The 20,133-nt window shown below is 35.0% G+C and overlaps 2 protein-coding genes across 2 annotated transcripts; both read right to left on the reverse strand.

The window, feature by feature from the left end:
- Positions 1 to 135: 135 nt before the first annotated feature.
- Positions 136 to 6,942, reverse strand: LOC108869310 (the record flags this gene model as incomplete). The annotated part of the gene is made up of 1 exon (XM_033278960.1): positions 136 to 6,942. A coding segment is annotated over one exon (390 nt), but the record flags the coding sequence as incomplete, so codon positions are not given.
- A 10,007-nt stretch (positions 6,943 to 16,949) lies between these two features.
- Positions 16,950 to 19,803, reverse strand: LOC117127926. Its single transcript, XM_033278950.1, has 3 exons — positions 19,531 to 19,803; positions 19,223 to 19,441; positions 16,950 to 19,130 (listed from the first exon to the last, which is right to left on the reverse strand). Exons 1-3 carry the CDS (start codon positions 19,744 to 19,746, stop codon positions 18,771 to 18,773), a joined length of 795 nt encoding a protein of 264 aa, XP_033134841.1. The 5' UTR covers positions 19,747 to 19,803; the 3' UTR covers positions 16,950 to 18,770.
- Positions 19,804 to 20,133: the final 330 nt, after the last annotated feature.

A 20,133-nucleotide genomic window follows, 5' to 3' on the forward strand; every position in this document is an offset into this window, starting at 1 on the left:
GTAAATTCTTCAGGAGTAAGTTTTCCAATAAAAAGACCGTACATAGAAGCAAAAATTAGAATTGCACATAAAACCAAAAAATATGCGAATCATCTTTCTTGCAATGAAAACCCGGAATGGAGCGATTTGAAAATATTTGAGAGAAGATGGAATATTTTGGATGAAGTAAATGAGTGAAGAATGAGTATATTTATAGATGAAAATACTGTACATAGCCGTTTGGAAAAGGGTAAAATTTTTGAAATTTTTCTTTGTGACCGTTGGGATTAACTCGGATGAACCAAAAATCAATCTGAAAATATTGTATTAATCAGTCAACCAAATTCCGTAAATTTCATAATATATGATATAGGTGACCAAACATTTATATAATAACCATAAGATGATGAACATATAGATATCAATCGTATTATGGTGATAGAAAAATTATAACATTAAATAAATTATGGGCCGACACAGCCAGCCAATTATTATAGTGTATTTAACAATCAAAGTTTATTAACGAGGCGACATACCGCCCAATTAATATAGGTAAATGATAATTAACTAAAACAATTACTACAAAATAATAAATAGTAATATAGGCGGTATACCGACCATTATAGTAAGGTATATATGATACATATAAATTTTACCGAATTGCAGAGTGATCGTGCTGATAACTTGTTATGAAATAACTTACAATTTTATAGTATCGAGAAATTTAAATAAGAGCAAAATTGTATACCTGCAGGAAGGAGATAACATTGATATAAGATGAATATCGAAAAAGGATTTGTTATAAGAGAAGAAGAGAAGTGTGTTTTACGTATATATAAAAATAAAAAGTTAAAGTTACTGTGCACGCATAGTGACGGTGGACTCCACGTACATTACACTCGCACAATGTCAATGTTTTTGGTGCAGCAAACATTGACATTTACATTCTTTAGTTCCATCACGTTTATAACAAATTTTATGTTTTTTTCTTTCAAAAATAAATCGATAAACCAAACATTTTTTGAGTTTCCAAAACAGAACCATTATTCTGAAACAGAACCTTTATTTTCTCTCCATCTTTATTTTGAAATTCAGATTCACTTTTCCTATTTCTCTCCTAACCCTAATTCCGCGAACAATCTTCTCCTTCATCTTTAATTTCGTAATCTCTATGCTTCCAGAGGTCTCGCTGCGAGTTTGATTTCTCTCCAAACCCTAATTCTTCTCTCATCACCTTTATCCCCACCGGTAAACAATATCAGAGGTTATAGTGTGTGAGATTTTGATGGAGAAGACACATGACTCTTTGCCTTTTAGGTTATACCGGAACTTACAGTGTGTGAGATTTTGATGGAGAAGCTTTGGGAAATGGACGTGGACAAGAGACAAATCCGATTAGAGGATTTTTCATGTCCGATGAAACCTGTGGCGGAGGAGACATGAAATCAGCGGCTGAAAAAACATGAAATCCAGGCCAGAGGAGACAAAGGCTTATAGTTGATTTGGCCTCAGATCGAAGTCGTTAAACGAAGTTGTTTGTCTATGCAGCGATTTGTTCGGATCTTGCTGGGACCTGGCCTTCAATCTCGACGAAGCTTTGATGATTCAAGTAATTGTTGCAAATGGCTTGTGGGTATTAGTGTTTTAGGCATGCGTCAACAATAGCTCTTGAAATTGCCAGACGTTGTCATCATGAACAAAAAAAATTGTTTTGATTCTTAATTCATGAAGATCAATAAATTTTGATGTGGGTTCATTCGTTTGAGAGAAAACAAAAGCAGTTTTTGCTACTGTGGTTCCTTACCTTTTGGTTATTCACGCTTTCACCCCAAGATTCTTAAAATATGCAGAATGGTTCTTTTGATTTAGCCACAAACTTTTATTCGTGCACTCTAGATCCTATTCAACTCAAATGAACTTGTATATATATCCAAAACCTTCAAATGCACCCTAAGATAAGTATCCACAAACAACTATCCGCATTTTACTTCCTCAGCTGAACATCTCTTTGTCCACAATATCAATTCTCGCATCCACAATGTTTTTATCCACACTTCTTTTGTCCAAGGCCAATAAATTATAATTTGAAAATTTTAGTTAAATATTAAAGTATAAAATATATGCATATGCATATCAAAATAATAAGAAAAAATAAATACATTTTTATATGGTTATTATATTTTTATTTATAAATTAAAAATTGAAATAATAATGAAATATCCACTCTTGCTTCGCTGTTCGCGGATGCTTGGGCTGTTCACAGGGACGGTGAGCTTTGGGAAGACGCGGAAGTTTTCAAACCTGAGATATTTGAAGGGTTTCTTGGCGATAGAGATGGTTATAGGTTATTTCTATTCGGAGTAGGGAGGAGAGCGTGTCCTGGAGATGGATTTGGAATGAGGACGGTGGCGCTTGCTGTTGGAGCATTGGTTCAGTGTTTCGAGTGGGATAAGGTAGATAAAGGAGATATAGACATGACACCTGCGTTTAGTGTGGAAATGGCTAAGGCTGAGCCTCTTGTTGCATTGCCTAAGCCATGGCCTGATATGGTTCCATCTTGTCTCAGCTCTAGTGTCATCTGTATTGGGCAATCGAGTTGGTTTAGACGATGACATTTTATATATATTGACAATAAGGAGAATTTATGATCATATGTTACCTTAGTAATGGAATCATTTTCTTCACTCTTTTCGTTCTTTATTAGCACTAGATGATCTTATTTAAGGAAGGGTCTCGTATTTGCTCCTTCCATGGTTGCTTCTACATTCATTCAATCCTAGTTGATCAGAGCTCCAGTCTGTCTATGTTCTGATTTCCCTCTAGGGGTTCGATATATATTTAACTGTTACAAGTGGAGTTTTGTTTTTGAACTGATTCTCTGTTACAAGTGGAGTTAACAAACCAAAACAACTAGACCCCTTGCTAAACTCCCTTTTTTAACAGTCCCGATAAAAGATTAAACATACTGCTATCATCCAAGTTTGATTACTAAAATGTTTAGCCTTAAAATGGCTCAACAGAAAAATTACTAAAATGTTTTTCTCAAAGACCTGGAATCGATTATGAAGAAACGTATTCTCCAGTTATGGATGCAATCACGTTTAAATTCCTGATGAGTCTAGCAGTTGATAAAAATCTAGAGATGCGTCTCATGGATATTGTTACAGCTTATCTATATGAATCATTAGATACTGATATCTACATAAAAATTCCTGATGGATTTAAAATGCCAGAAGCATTAAGTTCCAAACATAAAGAGTTACGTGCAATAAAATTGCAAAGATCATTATATGGATTAAAGCAATCTGGACATATATTGTATAATCGTCTCAGTGATCATTTAACAAAAGAAGGATATGTGAATGATCCTATATACCCATGTGTTTTCATCAAGAAAACGATATCCAGATTTGTAATAATCGCAGTATATGTTGATGATCTTAACATTATCGGAACTCGAAAGGAAATATAAAAGGCATCAGACTATCTCAAAGGAGAATTTGAGATGAAAGATCTTGGACATACACAATATTGTCTTGGTCTACAAATAGAGCATTCACAAAATGGTATATTTGTGCATCAATCCACATACACTAAAAGAGTGTTGAAACGATTTAACATGGATAAAGCACCCCGATGGTCATTAGGTCACTTAATATTCAAAGTGATCCATTTCGACCACCTGAGGAGAAAGAATAGATACTTGGTCCGGAGGTACCATATCTAAGTGCAATTGGAGCGCTGATGTACCTTGCAAATTGTACATGGCCTGATATATCATCTGCTGTAAATCTTTTGGCAAGATTCAGCTCATCTCCAACTCGAAGACATTGGAATGGGATTAAACATGTTTTTCTTTACCTCCGAGGGACCATTGATTTAGGCTTGTTTTATCCTAAAATTTCAAAAGGTCAAATGGTAGGTTTTGCAGATGCATGATATCTTTAAGGTCCAGACAAAGCCCGATCGCAAACATGATACGTTGTCACGATCGAAGGCACTGCTATATCTTGGCGTTCTCAGAGACAAACGCTCGTAGCCACCTCTTCAAATCATGCTGAAATCATCGCACTCCATGAAGCAAATAGAGAATGTGTTGGGCTAAGATCAATAAGCCGACACATCTGTTCAAGTAGTAGGATTGACGGAAATACAGAGCCACCTATTTTATATGAAGATAATGCAGCATGTGTTGCTCAAACGAAGGAAGGATATATCAAAAGTGATAGAACGAAACATATACATTCGACGTTCTTTTCATACACTCAAGAACTCGAGAAAAAGAAAGAGATTGAAGTAAGATATGTCCGATCATGCGACAATGCAGCCGACCTCTTCACAAAATTACTTCCTACCTCAGTATTTAGAAAAACATGTCCATAACATTGGAATGCGTCATAAAAAGGATTTAATTCGAGGGGGAGCTTATGTGGTTGTACTCTTTTTACCTAGCTACGGTTTTCCCATTGGATTTTCCTAGAAAGGTTTTTAACAAGGCAACAAAGACGTTAAGCAAGAAGAAATAGTGACACTGGTCTCCAAGGGGGAGTGTTATAAACGTGATGGAACGAAGGAAAGTAAATGTCAATGTTTGCTATGCCAAAGTATGCAATGCATGGTAGTTTGTCCATGAAATATGATGTTATAGCATTGAAGTCATGCTTTTAGAGAATGCGTGGTAAAATGAATAGCAGCTTTTACCACATTGATGATTGTCCGGGCAATTTGAACACACATGTGAGAGCATTGTGATATTTTGAATTACATGCGTTCATGATTAAGCTAACGGATATTAATTTATGTTGACAAGGCTATTGGATGCATTCATGTTGCACGTTTATGCATTCAAGAAAAACCACTTTACTTGTACCTTTGTCTCAAAGCAGTGGCGGAGCCACATAGACTAATAAGTGGTGGGCAGTTGCCCCTGGTGACTTTTCAAAATTACATGTATAATTTTATGAACAACTTCCATTATGTTATTCTACCCCTATATATTTACACCAATGCCTTCCATAAAAAAAATTTATATCTCCGCCCCTGCCTCAAAGCATGCATGATTTTGCCTCCCAATCAAAAAGAAGTTATATTCCAGGTTCTACCAATGAATGAAGCGATGATTACAGACATAGATCCTCGGTGAAGATTTGTGGTTTCAGACACTGGAAATGAAAATATGGAAGGGGCTTCCATTGCATTTTGGGAAGACACTTTAGCCTAAGATTTCTCCCAAATGGGAGAGTAACCGTTATTTTTTGCTGTTGGGGTCTGCGTTGGTGCAGCCCTCCTAGTAACCTCTAGTAAGATCTTTCGTCTTCCTAGGCCAAGCTTGAATTCTTGAGAAGACTACATGAATTTAATGAGTTTGGATTCTTGTACAATACTCCATCCGTTCCTAAATATTAAAAAGATATTCTAGGTAAAAAACACGTTTATTAAAATAATTACCTCTAGTCAGATCTTTCGTCTTCCTAGGCCAAGCTTGAATTCTTGAGAAGACTACATGAAATTAACGAGTTTGGATTCTTGTAGAATACTCCATCCGTTCCTAAATATTAAAAAGATGTTCTAGGTAAAAAACACGTTTATTAAAATAATTACTTTTTATTAAAAATGTATTATTAAAACTATTCAATCATTTACAAAATAAAACTATTAAATTTGATTGATTACACCGATTTTGATAAAATTAAAACTACTTAGAAATATAAAAACATCTTACAAATTAAAATATAAAATTTTTTCTAAATATCTTACATTTCGGAAGAGAGAGAGAGTATGTTTCAAGCTTTTCGATCTTCATGCATCAGTGCTTCGTTTTAATGAAAAATAAGAAAACAAAAAGATAATAAAAAGTGCCCACACGTAGGATCGAACTACGGACCTTCAGTTTACAAGACTGGACCAGTGAGCTATACGGGCGATTTGTTAAGTTTTATTAATTAGGTTTACATATATATATATATATATATATATATTAATAATGTTATCCCTATATGAGATTTTTTTTTGAATCGTCTTATAAACTAATACAATTACAAAATAACCATATAAGCATTATACAATTTTTTGAATATTCTGGAGGTTGGCTAAGTTGAATTAGATTATTACGTACCTATATTCAGTGTACATATATAATTTGTGGATCTATTATGTATGTCGAAGTTGAATTATTTTCTACCCTAACCCAAGTTAGGTTATTACTCAAAGAGTCGATAAATCTGTCACATGAATAGTCGGATAATGAAAATGAGCATTTATCTTGAATACGTGTCAAAAAAAATTAACTGTAAACTGAATGAATATTAAGGATTATTACAAAAACCAGTGTCAACCTTTCCAGTTTTTCTCAAATATTCAAGATTATCATGAACAATATATTCAAAACAAAAGATATATATATATATATATATATATATTGCGAATCGCAAGCCATTTATTTGATTAGGTAGTAACGCATTACAAACCTCTGATACTCATAACCCTTAAAATGAACATAGACATACCCAAATACAATTGGCATTATCAAGATCTTATTATCATTTTTAATCTTACTAGTTACCATCCAAACATTTAGTGACCGCAAGAACTACGACTCGGACCAGAAACTAACTTACGACCCGAATACATTTTCTCCTTGGACTCTGTTGTCTCGTACTTTCCCAATCCACCTCCAGGAGCTAGCCCGATAAGGTCGCAACCACGATAAGGTACCATAGCCTTTGAGCACGTCAAGTAAACGATCAACAAGAGTATAACTTTGAGAAGCTCTTTCATCTCCAAATACTTAAGCACACTTAAATTATCTTGACTATTGAGTTTTAAGGAATAACCATTTGCAGTTTTATAGGGTTTTTGTTGCTGTTTTCTATGTGAGTTAATGCATACTTGATGGAGCGAGTAAATTTTATTGACTGACAGTACACCCTTGGAAAATGTTTTAGGGTTCTGTACATTGTGTTTAGTGTTGTTTCATTTAATTATCTTAGTGTGGTTCTCGAACTTAATTTAAACACTGTAATTCTACTATTCAAGGAACGTAGATTATGAATTATTCCAACTCAATAAATATATACAATGGTGGTTTCGAGGAATCTTTCTTACATATACTAGCATTAAGACTCACACATATTAATCTTATGATTCTATATGATTGTAATAGAATTGTGGGTCTATATGATTCTGATGAAAACTGGATAATTGAGGAGCAGGGGGTCGAAAAGGTGGCAGTGGATTATTTTGAAGATCTGTTTCAGACAACAACTCCTACTGGTTTTGATGGTTTTTTAGATGAGATTACACCCTCAATTACACCACAAATGAATCAACGGCTTGTTCGGTTGGCAACTGAGGAGGAAGTTCGACAGGCTTTATTCATGATGCATCCGGAGAAAGCTCCTGGGCCGGATGGAATGACGGCTCTCTTTTTTCAACACTCATGGCATATAATAAAAAAGGATCTATTGGAAATGGTCAATAGTTTTTTGGCATCGGGAAATTTGGACACAAGGTTAAACACTACAAATATTTGTCTGATTCCTAAGAAGGAGAGACCCACAAGGATGACTGAACTCAGACCTATCAGCTTATGTAATGTAGGATACAAGATTATATCTAAGGTATTATGTCAAAGATTAAAGGTCTGTCTTCCATCACTGATCTCGGAGACGCAATCGGCTTTTGTGCCTGGACGATTAATATCAGATAATATTCTTATAGCTCAGGAGATGTTCCATGGTTTGCGAACTAATAAATCGTGCCAGGACAAATTTTTGGCAATAAAAACAGATATGAGCAAAGCTTATGACAGAGTTGAATGGATCTTTATCCAAGAATTACTAACCAAGATGGGATTCGGCCAGCATTGGATCCATTTAATGATGGAATGCATTTCCTCGGTTCAGTATAAGGTTTTATTGAATGGGCAACCAAAAGGACATATAATACCACAGAGGGGATTACGTCAGGGGGACCCTCTATCCCCTTATCTGTTTATTATGTGTACGGAAGCATTGGTCGCAAATATTAAAAAGGCAGAACGAAATAAGCAACTAACGGGTCTAAAGGTTGCTAGGGCCTGCCCCCCAATTTCCCATTTATTATTTGCAGACGATAGCCTTTTCTTTTGCAAAGCTCAGAAGGAAGAATGTTAGACAATTCTTAGGATTCTCAAGGAATATGAAGGGGCTTCAGGACAACAAATAAATTTTGAAAAATCTTCGATTCAATTTGGACACAAGATTGCAGAAGCTACACGACAGGAAGTTCGAGATATCTTAGGTATACATAATTTAGGAGGAATGGGGTCTTATTTGGGCATCCCAGAAAATCTGGGAGGATCAAAGGTGCAAGTTTTTGGATTTGTTCAGGAGCGTCTAAATAGCAGAGTAAATGGTTGGACTTTTAAGTTTTTCACCAGAGGGGGTAAGGAAGTGATTATAAAATCTGTGGTTACAGCCTTACCAAACAATGTGATGTCATGCTTTCGAATTCCCAAAACGGTAATGAAGAAATTAGTTAGTGCTGTAGCACAATTCTGGTGGAGTCCAGGGGGTAACAAGAGAGGTATGCATTGGAAATCATGGGACAAACTGTGTAGCTCTAAGGACGATGGAGGTTTGGGATTCAAAGATCTCACAGATTTTAATACAGCTATGCTTGGGAAACAATTTTGGAGATTAATGGACAAACCGAATACTTTATTTTCTCGTGTATTCAAAGGGAGATATTTCAGGAATGCTTCACCCCTGGAACCCATTAGATCATACTCGTCATCTTATGGTTGGCGTAGTATTGTCTCTGCTAGATCTCTGGTTAGCAAAGGACTAATCAAAAGGGTGGGAACAGGATCATCTATATCAGTATGGAATGATCCTTGGCTTCCATCCACTCGCCCGAGACCAGCAAATAAAAATCAACACAATCTTTACCCGGACCTAACAGTGGATGCTCTCATCGATGGAACATCACGATCATGGAACCTACAGGTTATTCGGGCTCTAGTGGATCCGCAAGATGTGAAAATTATTCAAAGTATTCCTATCAGTAGATCTCATCTAGAAGACCGGAATGGATGGCATTTTACAAACAATGGTAAATACACGGTTAAATCTGGCTATGAAGTGGAACGAGTATATCCGGATAGAGAAATAATGCCACCCCAGTTTGGCCCTTCGATAACACCTTTGAAGGCGTTTTGTTGGAAGTTACGCTGCCCACCCAAGTTGAAACATTTTTTATGGCAACTATTGACGGGATGTATAGCGGTTAAGAAAAATTTGAGGTCAAGAGGAATGCAAGGAGATACTGTTTGTGACCGATGTGGTGCTCCCGAGGAATCAGCTAATCATGTGTTTTTTGAATGTCCACCGACAGTTCAGGTCTGGGCACTTTCACGGATCCCGATGAATCCAGATATTTTTCCCACTCAATCTTTGTTTACCAATATGGATCATTTATTTTGGAGAGTTTCTCCTGAAATGGAGGATCATTCATTTGCTTGGATTCTCTGGTATATATGGAAAGGTAGAAACAACAAAGTTTTTAGCAATTTGGATATGGACCCGAGAGATACTCTCAAACTGGCAGAAACGGAATCGTTACTTTGGGTGGAAGCACAAAATTCTCAGACTCAAGACATGGAACGCACCCAAATTCATGTATCTTCGATAATAACGAGTATACCAGGTAGATGGTGTTTTACAGACGGATCTTGGAAAAATGAGGATAGTTTTTCAGGACAAGGATGGTATAGTACCCTGGAAGGCTACGATGGACTAATGGGAGCAAGGAACACGAGAGCGAGTCAGTCGCCACTACACTCAGAGATAGAGGCCCTTATATGGGCAATGGAATGTATGAGGAATCTTAGACAAGCATGGGTTACTTTTGCAACGGATAGTGCTCAATTGGTAAAGATGGTGTCGGAACCAGAAGAGTGGCCAGCCTTTGCAAGCTATTTGGAAGACATAAAAGTTTTAAAGAGGAGTTTCAACAGCTCAGAGATCATTCATATACCACGGACACAGAACTCAAAGGCGGACAGTCTCGCACGCAGTGCAAGAAAGCAACCGTCGTTTGTCGTCCATATGGATGCAGAGCTACCGGAATGGTTCGCAGAGTCTACATGAATCTGTTTTGTTTGCTGACAAAAAAAAAAAAAAAAAAATCTTATGATTATGTATTATAACCATATGGTTTCTATAACTAAAATACATTAGTGTTTTACATGGGCGAATCTAAAAGTTAATTATAGGGAAAGAAAATATTTACTGGGTGCACTAAAAAGTGTTTTTGTCAATTATGTAAGTAATTTAAGGGTTGGCAAAAAAATGTAAGTAATTTATGTAATTTTACCTTAAAAAAATAAAATACAAAAACAATAGTGGGTACATGTGCACCTAATCCTCTCGTCCTAGCTTTTCCCCCTTGGCTGTTAAAGTGTTAATGTTTGACTATGTGGCCTATCATTAGTGTATCTAGTAATCATTTAAAAAAGAATATTCAACTTTCTTTTTTTTATGTAAAAATTTCATAAATATATCTCAACTAAATTTCATTAAGCTTTTTAGTACTCAAGTTTTTTGGTTATCCGGTTTAATACTCAAACATATTAATTTACTCATTTTAATACATTTATTTTAAAATTGTTCTCATTTTTAATACTCAAAGTATGCTCATTTTAATAATAATTTTCAAACAAAAATTAATAAATATATAAAATTCAAAACCAAATCTTTAAAAAAAAATATTTACTTAACTTTTAAGAATAAAACTAAATTTTGACCCGCCCTTGAAAGGGCGGGTATATTTTTTGTTTTAGTTATTTTTGAAAATTTTAATTTTAATATGACCTTCACTAACTTTAAGTAAAATCACATTTAATAAATATTTTTTAATCGAATAACCTATTTAAAACCCGTTATACTAAATGAGTTTCATTTATATGAAAATATTTATTTCCATTAAAATTTCACTTAAACCCTATTAAATCTTATTTTTAACATCAAATGCTTTGTTAATTGATAAACTTAATGTCTGTGTAAAATATTTAAAATTTGAAAGAAAAATGTCTTGTCGAATAAATCTAATTTTTTGGCCGAGATGTAAGCTATGCTGTTGTAGTGTGATAATATTTTTTGAAAAAAATATATCAAATTTTGTTATAATTATGGGGAATAATTATTATATTATGTCAATAACGTAACGCTATACATAATTATATAAAATAATGTGTTATATTAATCAAATAAAAGGTTAAAATCTAAAAATAATTTTTATTTAAACACCCAATAACAAAAAAATACAAAAATATATGGTAACAAAAATGTCTTTTTAATGTCGAGAATTAGTTTTAACCTTTACAAGGGTTTATATTTTTATGGTACATGACCAATTGTATAAGGCTTTTTTCGTATCACACATTTGTTGTCATATATAAGGGTTTATATTTTTATTTAAACACCCAATAACAAAAAAAAATACAAAAATATATTTTTATAAATTTTTGTTGCCATATACATAGTTCTTTAAAACATGACTTAAAGTGGTTATCCCTTTAAAATAGGACTTTAAAATATATTCATTTGGATGAAGTTATATAACTTGTGCAGTTATATAAAAATTAGTTTTTTTAGTTGGACATAACTTTTTATCAATTGGTTATATTTCTGTTTTAATATAATAGATAATAATCGAGTATAATTGCAATTTTGTTTAATAATCAATATTATTAGTCTTCTTCTATTAAAATTAAATTAGCCATAAACCTAGATGTGGTTAAGAAAGCAATATAAATTTATATGGCTCAATTTTAAAAACAAAAATCGAGGCCCATGGCCCAATTTTAAAATCATAAACCGACAAAAACTCTTTCTTTGTGTTGGAAGAAAACGTAACTGCTTATTGTACAAAGAGAACGTGTTATTGATTTAATTAAAGTAGATACAGTTAAAAAAAATTCAATTGGACATAACTTGTTATCAATGGGTCATACTGCTCTTTTAATAGAATAGATTAAAACAATTTTAGATAATCTTATTTTTATAATATTATTTTTGTTTTATTCAAATTAAATTTTTCTGAAGTTTAAAATAATATATTTATTTTGTTCAGAAATAAGTTTTCTAAAATTTTAAAATATTATCCAAAATTGTAGTTACTTTTATTAAAAATTAAAATAAAATTTAAAAATTTTAAGATTTTTTTTTTTTTGAATTTTAGAGATTTTTTAAGTTTTGCTTGAAACTTTTTAATATTTTGATTGAAATAAGCATAGTTTAGGTATTAGAATAGGCACACTTTTTAAAGTAAGTGTATTAAAATGAGTAAAATAATTAGTTTGATTATTAAATCGGGTAGCGAAAATGTTTGGGTATTAACAAGCTTAACGAAATTTAGTTGAGATATTTATATGGAATTTTTTTATCAAAACAATTTGACTTTCATTGAACAAAACGGGTGAAAAAAGAATAGAACAGATAAAGCAAAAAAAAAGAGAAGTCCAAAACTAGTGTGACGAAAGTAGTTTTGCTTTGATAATGTGGAACTATAACTTTTTTACACCAGTGTGGAATTATAATCAAATTTTGAAAAACTCCTTTCATTTTACTATAGATATCGTTTAATATATTATAAAAAATTATTTGGTGTTTTTATATAATGCATATACATAAATGCATATATAAAATAAAATTTATAATAAAATAAATTTTCAGATTTTAAATGACCAATAGAATCATATTTTTGATAAATGAGTGATCAGTTGAACGAGAATGTATGCTACTCTTTGGAAATATGAATAATGAGTTTAGAAAAGCTATCAGCAATGCCATATACGGCCTTGATGAATGGACAACCCTTTGGTTTGGTTGAACTAGTAAGAGGATTGAGATAGGATGATCTGCTCACCCTTTCTCTTTGTTCTTTGTACTGAAGGCCTCACTCACCTCATGATAATTGAAGAACAAGAAGGGTCTATAAAAGGGATTCAATTTTCTCCAAAAGGTCCATCCATCTGTCACTTACTATTTGCCAATGACATATGTTTCATGTTTCGAGACAATATCCAACAATGTAGTAAGATGCAGTCTATTCTTGGTCCGTATGGTCAGTTGATGGGTCAAGTAATCAATTTGAAAAATACGTCCATCACTTTTGGAGAAAGGTACCTCCTGATATAAATGATGAGATTCATTTTAAATTAGGGATAGTGTTGGTGGATTTTTGAATTATCTGGGTCTCTCTAAATGTTTTAGCGGATCCAAAACTGACATGCTGAACTTCTTAAAGGATATACTGAAAAGAAGAGTCTCTAACTTGTTTTCTCGTACTATATCCCAAGGTGGAAAGGAAGTTCTTCCAAGTCAGTGGCCATAGGGATGTCTATTTACGTTATGAATTGTTTCAAATTATCCAAGACAACTTGTGACAATTTTCAAGTGCAGTGGCATCATACTAGCGGGCTTCAGTAGAAGAAAAGAAGAAGGTCCATTGGGTGGTTGGGAGAAGCTATATCTCCCGAAGGATCTTGGTTGAATGAGCTTTAAAGATATTGATTTGTTAAACTAAGCACTTCTTGCTAATCAGGCTTGGAAGATGATGATGGATAATGATACACTAAAATTGTGTCTTTTACTACTGCAAGCTAACCATGTAGATGTAGTATTTGAGATTAAATTCCAGAGGACCGTTCTTACACTTTGTTTGTATGAGTTCGATATTAAGCTAAAACAAATCAATGAGATTTAAAACAAGAATATAAAATAAACAAGTAGGCAGAGATGGTTTGGTTTGAGATAATAAAAGATGCTAAGTGTAGGGCTATAGATCGGATATCAAGCGAGAATGAGTCAATTAACTATACAAGGAACAATTCAAAACAAGTCTAGAACTCGAAAGACATATAAAGTTCGACCCACTCTCGTGGCATCTCTCCTTTTATCAAGCAATCCTAATGCCTAAATTTTCATTTGGGTTAGAATATGAAGACAAACATAAAGTTCAGATTCGATAAGTTCACAGCACGCCCTAACATCTACTTTTGCTGGTTAGGGTCGAGCTGCCCATTCAAGTTATTTCTACCAATCTAAAACACTTTTTATGAATAGATTAAACCTAGAATTAGGCACTAAGTGGTTAAATTTATGCTACCTTTAAGTGAAAGAATGAATGGAGACAATCAAACAATAATCATTGTTTGTATGCAGCTCATGAATCTCGATATCCTAACACCCTAGACTAAGCAAATTGGCTACTCAGCCATGAACAGATAAAACACAGATATAAGAGATGAAGAAAACATGATGATAGATTGCAGGAATAATAAAATAGGGTTTAGGATTCTTCTCAAGAGTGTGTAGAGATCCTTCTTCCTTCACAAGATTACAAGTTTTCTCTCTCTAAAACTTCCTCTCAAAAGTGTCTTAGTCTGTGAAAATAATAAGAAAAGATGTTTTTGCAGGTCTATGGCGGCCCAGGAGGAAAAAGGGGATTCCTAGGTAAAATCCCTAAATATTAGAAGTTTCCTTAAAAATTTCGGCCGCTGGAGCATGCACTCGGGTGCTCTGCTCGGCTGCTCCACGTGAAAATTTCCAATTTGTATTCTTTTATGCCTCTTCTGCTCCAAGTGATCCATCTCTCATCCAATGAAACTCCAGACCTATAATGACTCTAAAGGATTAAAAGGACTCTATAAAGACTTAAAAACACTTTGGAAAACATTGTTAGAATGTGTCAAAAACACCATATATCAATTCCCCCAGACTTAGATCTTTTTTTGTCTTCAAACAATGTCAAGTATCAAGAGCAGGGAGAAAATTTTGAAAGTGTGGAAACTCTCCTATTCTCAGCAACAATACTTTAACCACAAATCTCTGAACCATACAAGCAATAAAACTATGACAAAACACCCTTACCAAATCCAAACTGACTGATGTTCAAAATCGGCTCCATACTCTATATCTCAAACCTGCAAAAGCTACACTTTCCAGACAAAGTTCCGTACATTAAATTAAGAAATTAAGAGTAGCGTGAGCTTCTAATCACATACATCATTCATGATAGACTGTTCTAGGTATTAAACATGCTATTTGATGGTGGAGGTAAGAGTGTTTAGGGGCTACTATTTCTTTGTAAAGGATGCAGGATATCACATAAAATGGGAAGAAAAGATAGATACATTGATGTCCATAGCCTCTACTCGTTTTGGCATGCTCTCTCTAGAGGAACTGCTCCGATTATCCGCCTGCTCTTCGTTATTTCAAATCAGCAACTACTCTTTTGCTCGACCTTCCCAGTGGTTCCATGTTTTGTTTATTTCTTCCCCGTCTCCATCGCCTTATTCTTGTTTTTTAGGGAGATATGGTGATGTGACGAAGAAGGAGGTAATACATGATAGTTCTGATGTGCCACTGGTAGTTCTGAATGCCAAACCATTCTGGTACTCCACCCCGCTATCTTGCAGTTCACTGGTTATAGAACGGTTGCTCCCTTAATTTTGTCTGCTCTCCTCAACTAGTCTGATTTTCTGCAGTAGTAACGAGTAAGAGGCTGCGTCGATTCTTTCCTCTCTGACCTTTTTGCACATATCTACAGATATGACACTGAAAAACAAATGCATGAAGGTGAAATAAAGGCTGAGGTGCAGGGTGGAAACTAGTTAAAGATGAGCTAGCCACTCAAGATCTCCAATTTGTATCATTTTTTGCCTCTTTTGTTCCAAGTGATCTATCTCCTATCCAATGCAACTCCAGACCTGTAATGACTCGAAAAGTACTAAAAAGACTCGATAAAAACTCAAAAACACTTTGGAAAACATTCTTAGAATGTGTCAAAAACACCATATATCAGATAAGAATGATTGTTATCTCGGTTTCTAAAGCGCATGTATTTTGGAGATAATCCTTTTAAACATGCTGGTATCAGATCCAGGTAATCTTTTTGTTGGAGAAGAATCATGTTTGAAAATAAATTATTAGATAAATGGACTCGTCATATGATTTTAAATGGTTAATCCACTCTTGTTTGGGTTTCCCCATGGCTAGATGATGGTTTACGAAGAAGAGCTCCTTTGATGAAACAACAATTTGTAAACATTGATATGAGAGTCTCAGAGTTACTTAATCCAGAAATGGTGAGTGGGATATCCCTACAACTAATGAATTGTTCTTCCAAAGGGACAATGACCTTATTCTGTGCATGAAAATAGATTTTGGAGGTGAGGATTTTAAAATTTGAAAAGATACTAAAAGTGGTGAGTACTCAGAAAAATCAGAGTATTGGCTGGCCTCTCAAAGTCCAAAATCTCAAATAGGGATAGAGGCAGAACAATTTCCATCGATCAACCTTCTGAAAAAAAAAAATCTAGAAACTTAAGAAACCGCCAAAATTTGGAGTTTTTCTTTAGAAAACATTTTCCAGTGCTCTTCATGTGGCTGAAGGTATAACAGTGAGGGGGCATGAAGATTGATATAGAATGTCAGTTGTGTGGTGATGAACCTGAATCAGCTAATCATATCCTCTTTTCCTGCCCTCTGGCTCGTCTGATATGGCCTTGGCCAACGTTTCCTTCTCTTCGTGATGGATTTCATTCCCAATCCATTCATCAGAACTTTGGTTTTTGATAAATATGGAGAAAATCTGTTGATCCTTATTGAGATTAAATGGGTGTTTCCGTGGATACTGTGGAGATGATGGAAGCATAGGAATGGGTTCATCTTTAAGGGAAAATCTTTCCAAGGTGATGAAAGCCTTTGGTGATATGAATGAATGGCTCCAAGCTCAGGCTATTGAAGTGCAAAGTCAGAGCTTTTTCGGTGAATGTGAAAGAACATTATAGCGAGATTGGTTGAAACTGTGTCATGGTTGGCTGAAGTGTGATATAGGAATCTAGTCCGACAAGGATTATGGTGTGAATGGTGTTGCTTGGATTTTGAGGAATGAGGATGGTCTTGTGGTAATGCACATCAAAATCTCTTTCATGAATATCAGGTCTAATGTGGAGGCTCATGGAAATGGATGGATTTGGGCAACTGGAAGTATGTAAAGTCTTATTTTTCAAAAATTGTTTATGGAGTTAACCCTCATACTTGTTGAGTGCAGTGACTAGATCGCCAGCTTGGCTATCATTTAGGTGGTTGTCGAGTAAGATTATTGGTTCTTGGCGTCTTTGGATCAGTGGAAGCTGGAAAAATGTCTCCAAACAGCTTAGTGGTCCCTTATTTATTGCAAAAAGTGTGATTGATAAGAATTTCGCTATGTGGCTCATGGCTTCCCTTGTTGGCTCTCATCTTTCTTTTTTTATGTAAGTGAGCTTGGTGGTTTGCTTTTGTGTTCGGTAGTTAGCCGATTGAGAGTTATTCTTGTTCTTCTTTATAGTGGTGTAATGGTCTTTCTTTATGATGAAATGTTATTCCTAGTGTAAAAAGAAAAGTAAAGAAAGTCAATTTTGTTCCAAAAGTTACACCATTTGCCAGTCTTTAGCTTCAAAAGTCACAACACTATAAACTCCTATACTCCAATCACAAAGAGTTAACATTAGACAAAACACAAAACCCTTCGTACTTATGTTCCAATCTTCTTAGAAATACCAAACATACTTATCAAACTATTCTTAGAAATACATACAATATAATTCATATCAGGAAGCAAAAAAAAAACGACTACTTTCTTCTTCTTTACAAATCTTCTCTCTCGCAGCTACGACCCATTTCAGAAACAAAACATTTTCAAAACTTTCAGTGAAAAGGAGAAAATCGTGATCACTAGGTTTTCGTGGTAAAAAAATTTACTGTAGGACTTTTTGACAAATTAGGGTTTCTTGGCACATTTATCTACCTTGTGAAAGAATTCAAAAGTTTGAGAAACTCCAAACAACGGCAAGAGGGTCACTCAATTATCTCCATTGAGTGCACAAGCTTCCCCTCTAATGTAACTTATTATTGTTTCTGAGTTTTTATATCTCTTTTGTTTTGTTCGCAAGATATCTGTGGCGTTGTGGGAGCCAGAGGAAGCTGACATCACTGATCATCCATCATCTACCTTGTCATTGTTACATGAGCCGAAGCCACATTTTGACTTCAAACACTACAAGAAAACAGGTCGTTTCCGACTACGGTATTAGTCGGTATTCAGTCGGTAAATGGTCATTTCCGACTGATTAACGACTGATAAGAGTCGTCGTAATATACCTCGTCGCTAAATATTTTAGTCGTAAAACAGTCGGTATTTAGCGACTGTTTGACGACTATTATGATCAGTCGTAACTTCAGTCGGTAATTAGTAGGGCATTTGGCGACTGATTTACGACTTATTTAGTGACTATTCAACGACGGCTTACTGACTGAATTTAACGACTGCGTTTAGCGACTGAATTTAACGACTGAGTTTAACGACTGCATTTAGCGACTGATTACACGACTGACTTAGTGACTAATTATCTCTGTAGGAAAACAGTCGGTATATTACTGCTACTGAATCACGACTGATTAGCGACTGAAATGCTTAAAATTTACGACTGATTTCGCGACTGATATGCGAGTAATTACCATATTTTTTTGGCTGTTAAATATATGATTTTGGTGTATTGTTTTTCTTGTCCATGATTTGTTATTTAAATCTGCTATTAGTACTACTAAAAACGATTTTGAAATCATAAAAGTTTTAAATACCATACACAAACAAAAGAACTCCATAAGTTAGGAGTATTCAAGTTTCAAACAGAAAGAACTCCAAAGAGTTTACAAGTTTCACACATCCAAAAGGTAGTTTTTCACATAGGAGAAGGGAAAGACCTAAACATGATGGGGATCAGATGAAGCTGTTTCTTTGGAGATGAAGTCCAAGAATCTCTGGTCTGTGGTGGCGATGTACTTCCGAACCATTAACAACTCATCGATCGTAGCTTGCTGAGTAGCTATAACTCTGGAACGCTCTTCCTCAACCATTGCCGCAGCAGCAGCAGCTTGGGCACGATCTTCCTCAGCCTTTGCAAGAAGAGCAGCTTGTTCTTTGATTTGACGTTGAGCTTCTTCAAGTTGCTGTTGCATTTGGATGAAAGAGGACAAGCTTCTTGAGTCATATGCCACTTCATTAAGTTGGTTCTTCAAGCTTCCAAGGCCATAAATTTGCCCCCTGTCATTGGTGAAAGTGGCCTATAACAAGCAATAACAAGCAAGACTATATCAATAACAAGTGAGAGACTATTATGAATGCAAAAAAGAAAATGTTGAGTAAGAAACCCAACCTGAATAAACAGCTCATTCTCCTCTTCTATTGATAGTGGTGGATGCTGCCCAGTCTCGGTGTGATCATCAGTCTCAAGGGTGGCCAACTTAGCTTCTTTTTGCTTCTTGAAAGCCTCAATAACTTGTTTAGCTTTGAAATCACTAAAGGTTCCATCTGACTTTGTATGAGCTCTGATGAATACTTCACCAAAGCTCACTGGTCTTCCCAATTCAACAACCTGAAGTAAAATGGAAGAAAAGATCAGTATAAAATGTTTAAAAACCAAACAGACGTATCACAATGAACAGATAAGAAGTAGGGACTCACCATCTCTTGGTGGAGCTGCATATAAGACTTCTGGCCAGAGTTATGTGTGTGAAAGCCAAGACCTTGAAGGTCAGACATTCTAGATGCTGATGCTGTAGCACTCTTTGCAACCGCAGCGTCAGTGTCCCAATAGTCGGTCATTAGTTTCCAGAGTGTGTCGCCTATCCAATTAGGCTGCTGCCGAGATGTCCTTACTTCGCTGACCATGTCTTTCATTCGTAGAAGAGCAATGGCCTCGAAATGTTCTTGCACAACACCAGTCAATGATGGATCCCATGTGTGAGTTTTCTACAAATGAACATAGAAGATACTAGTTAGCCATCAAAAACCAAAGAATTAAAAAAACAGTGTGTAATAAACTTGTTCAAAAAAGACAAGTTAACATGGATGGTGAGTTGCACAACACCAGTCAACACCACTTACTTAATAACTATAATAACTCAAAGACAGAGAGGAGACAGAGAAACTTACGGCAAATTCCAGAAAGTAGCGTTCTTGTCTGTCTCTAGGCACACGAGTCCAGCTGTAGAAAGGCTTATTAAACTTGTTCTTTAAAATCTTGGTAATCTTCCTAGACAAGCTCGACTTGTTATACCCAAACCT

Source organism: Brassica rapa, chromosome A09 (genome assembly GCF_000309985.2).
Source record: "Brassica rapa cultivar Chiifu-401-42 chromosome A09, CAAS_Brap_v3.01, whole genome shotgun sequence".
In the NCBI taxonomy this organism is placed as follows: domain Eukaryota; kingdom Viridiplantae; phylum Streptophyta; class Magnoliopsida; order Brassicales; family Brassicaceae; genus Brassica; species Brassica rapa.

Excerpts from the sequence above, each read along its gene's own strand:
- LOC117127926 (XM_033278950.1), bottom strand. The coding sequence starts at position 19,746 with ATGAAAGACATGGTCAGCGAAGTAAGGACATCTCGGCAGCAGCCTAAT. Across the intron at positions 19,442-19,530 it reads TGCAGCTCCACCAAGAGATG|GTTGTTGAATTGGGAAGACC; the intron begins GTGAGTCCCTAC and ends ATTTTACTTCAG. Across the intron at positions 19,131-19,222 it reads AGAATGAGCTGTTTATTCAG|GCCACTTTCACCAATGACAG; the intron begins GTTGGGTTTCTT and ends TGCTTGTTATAG.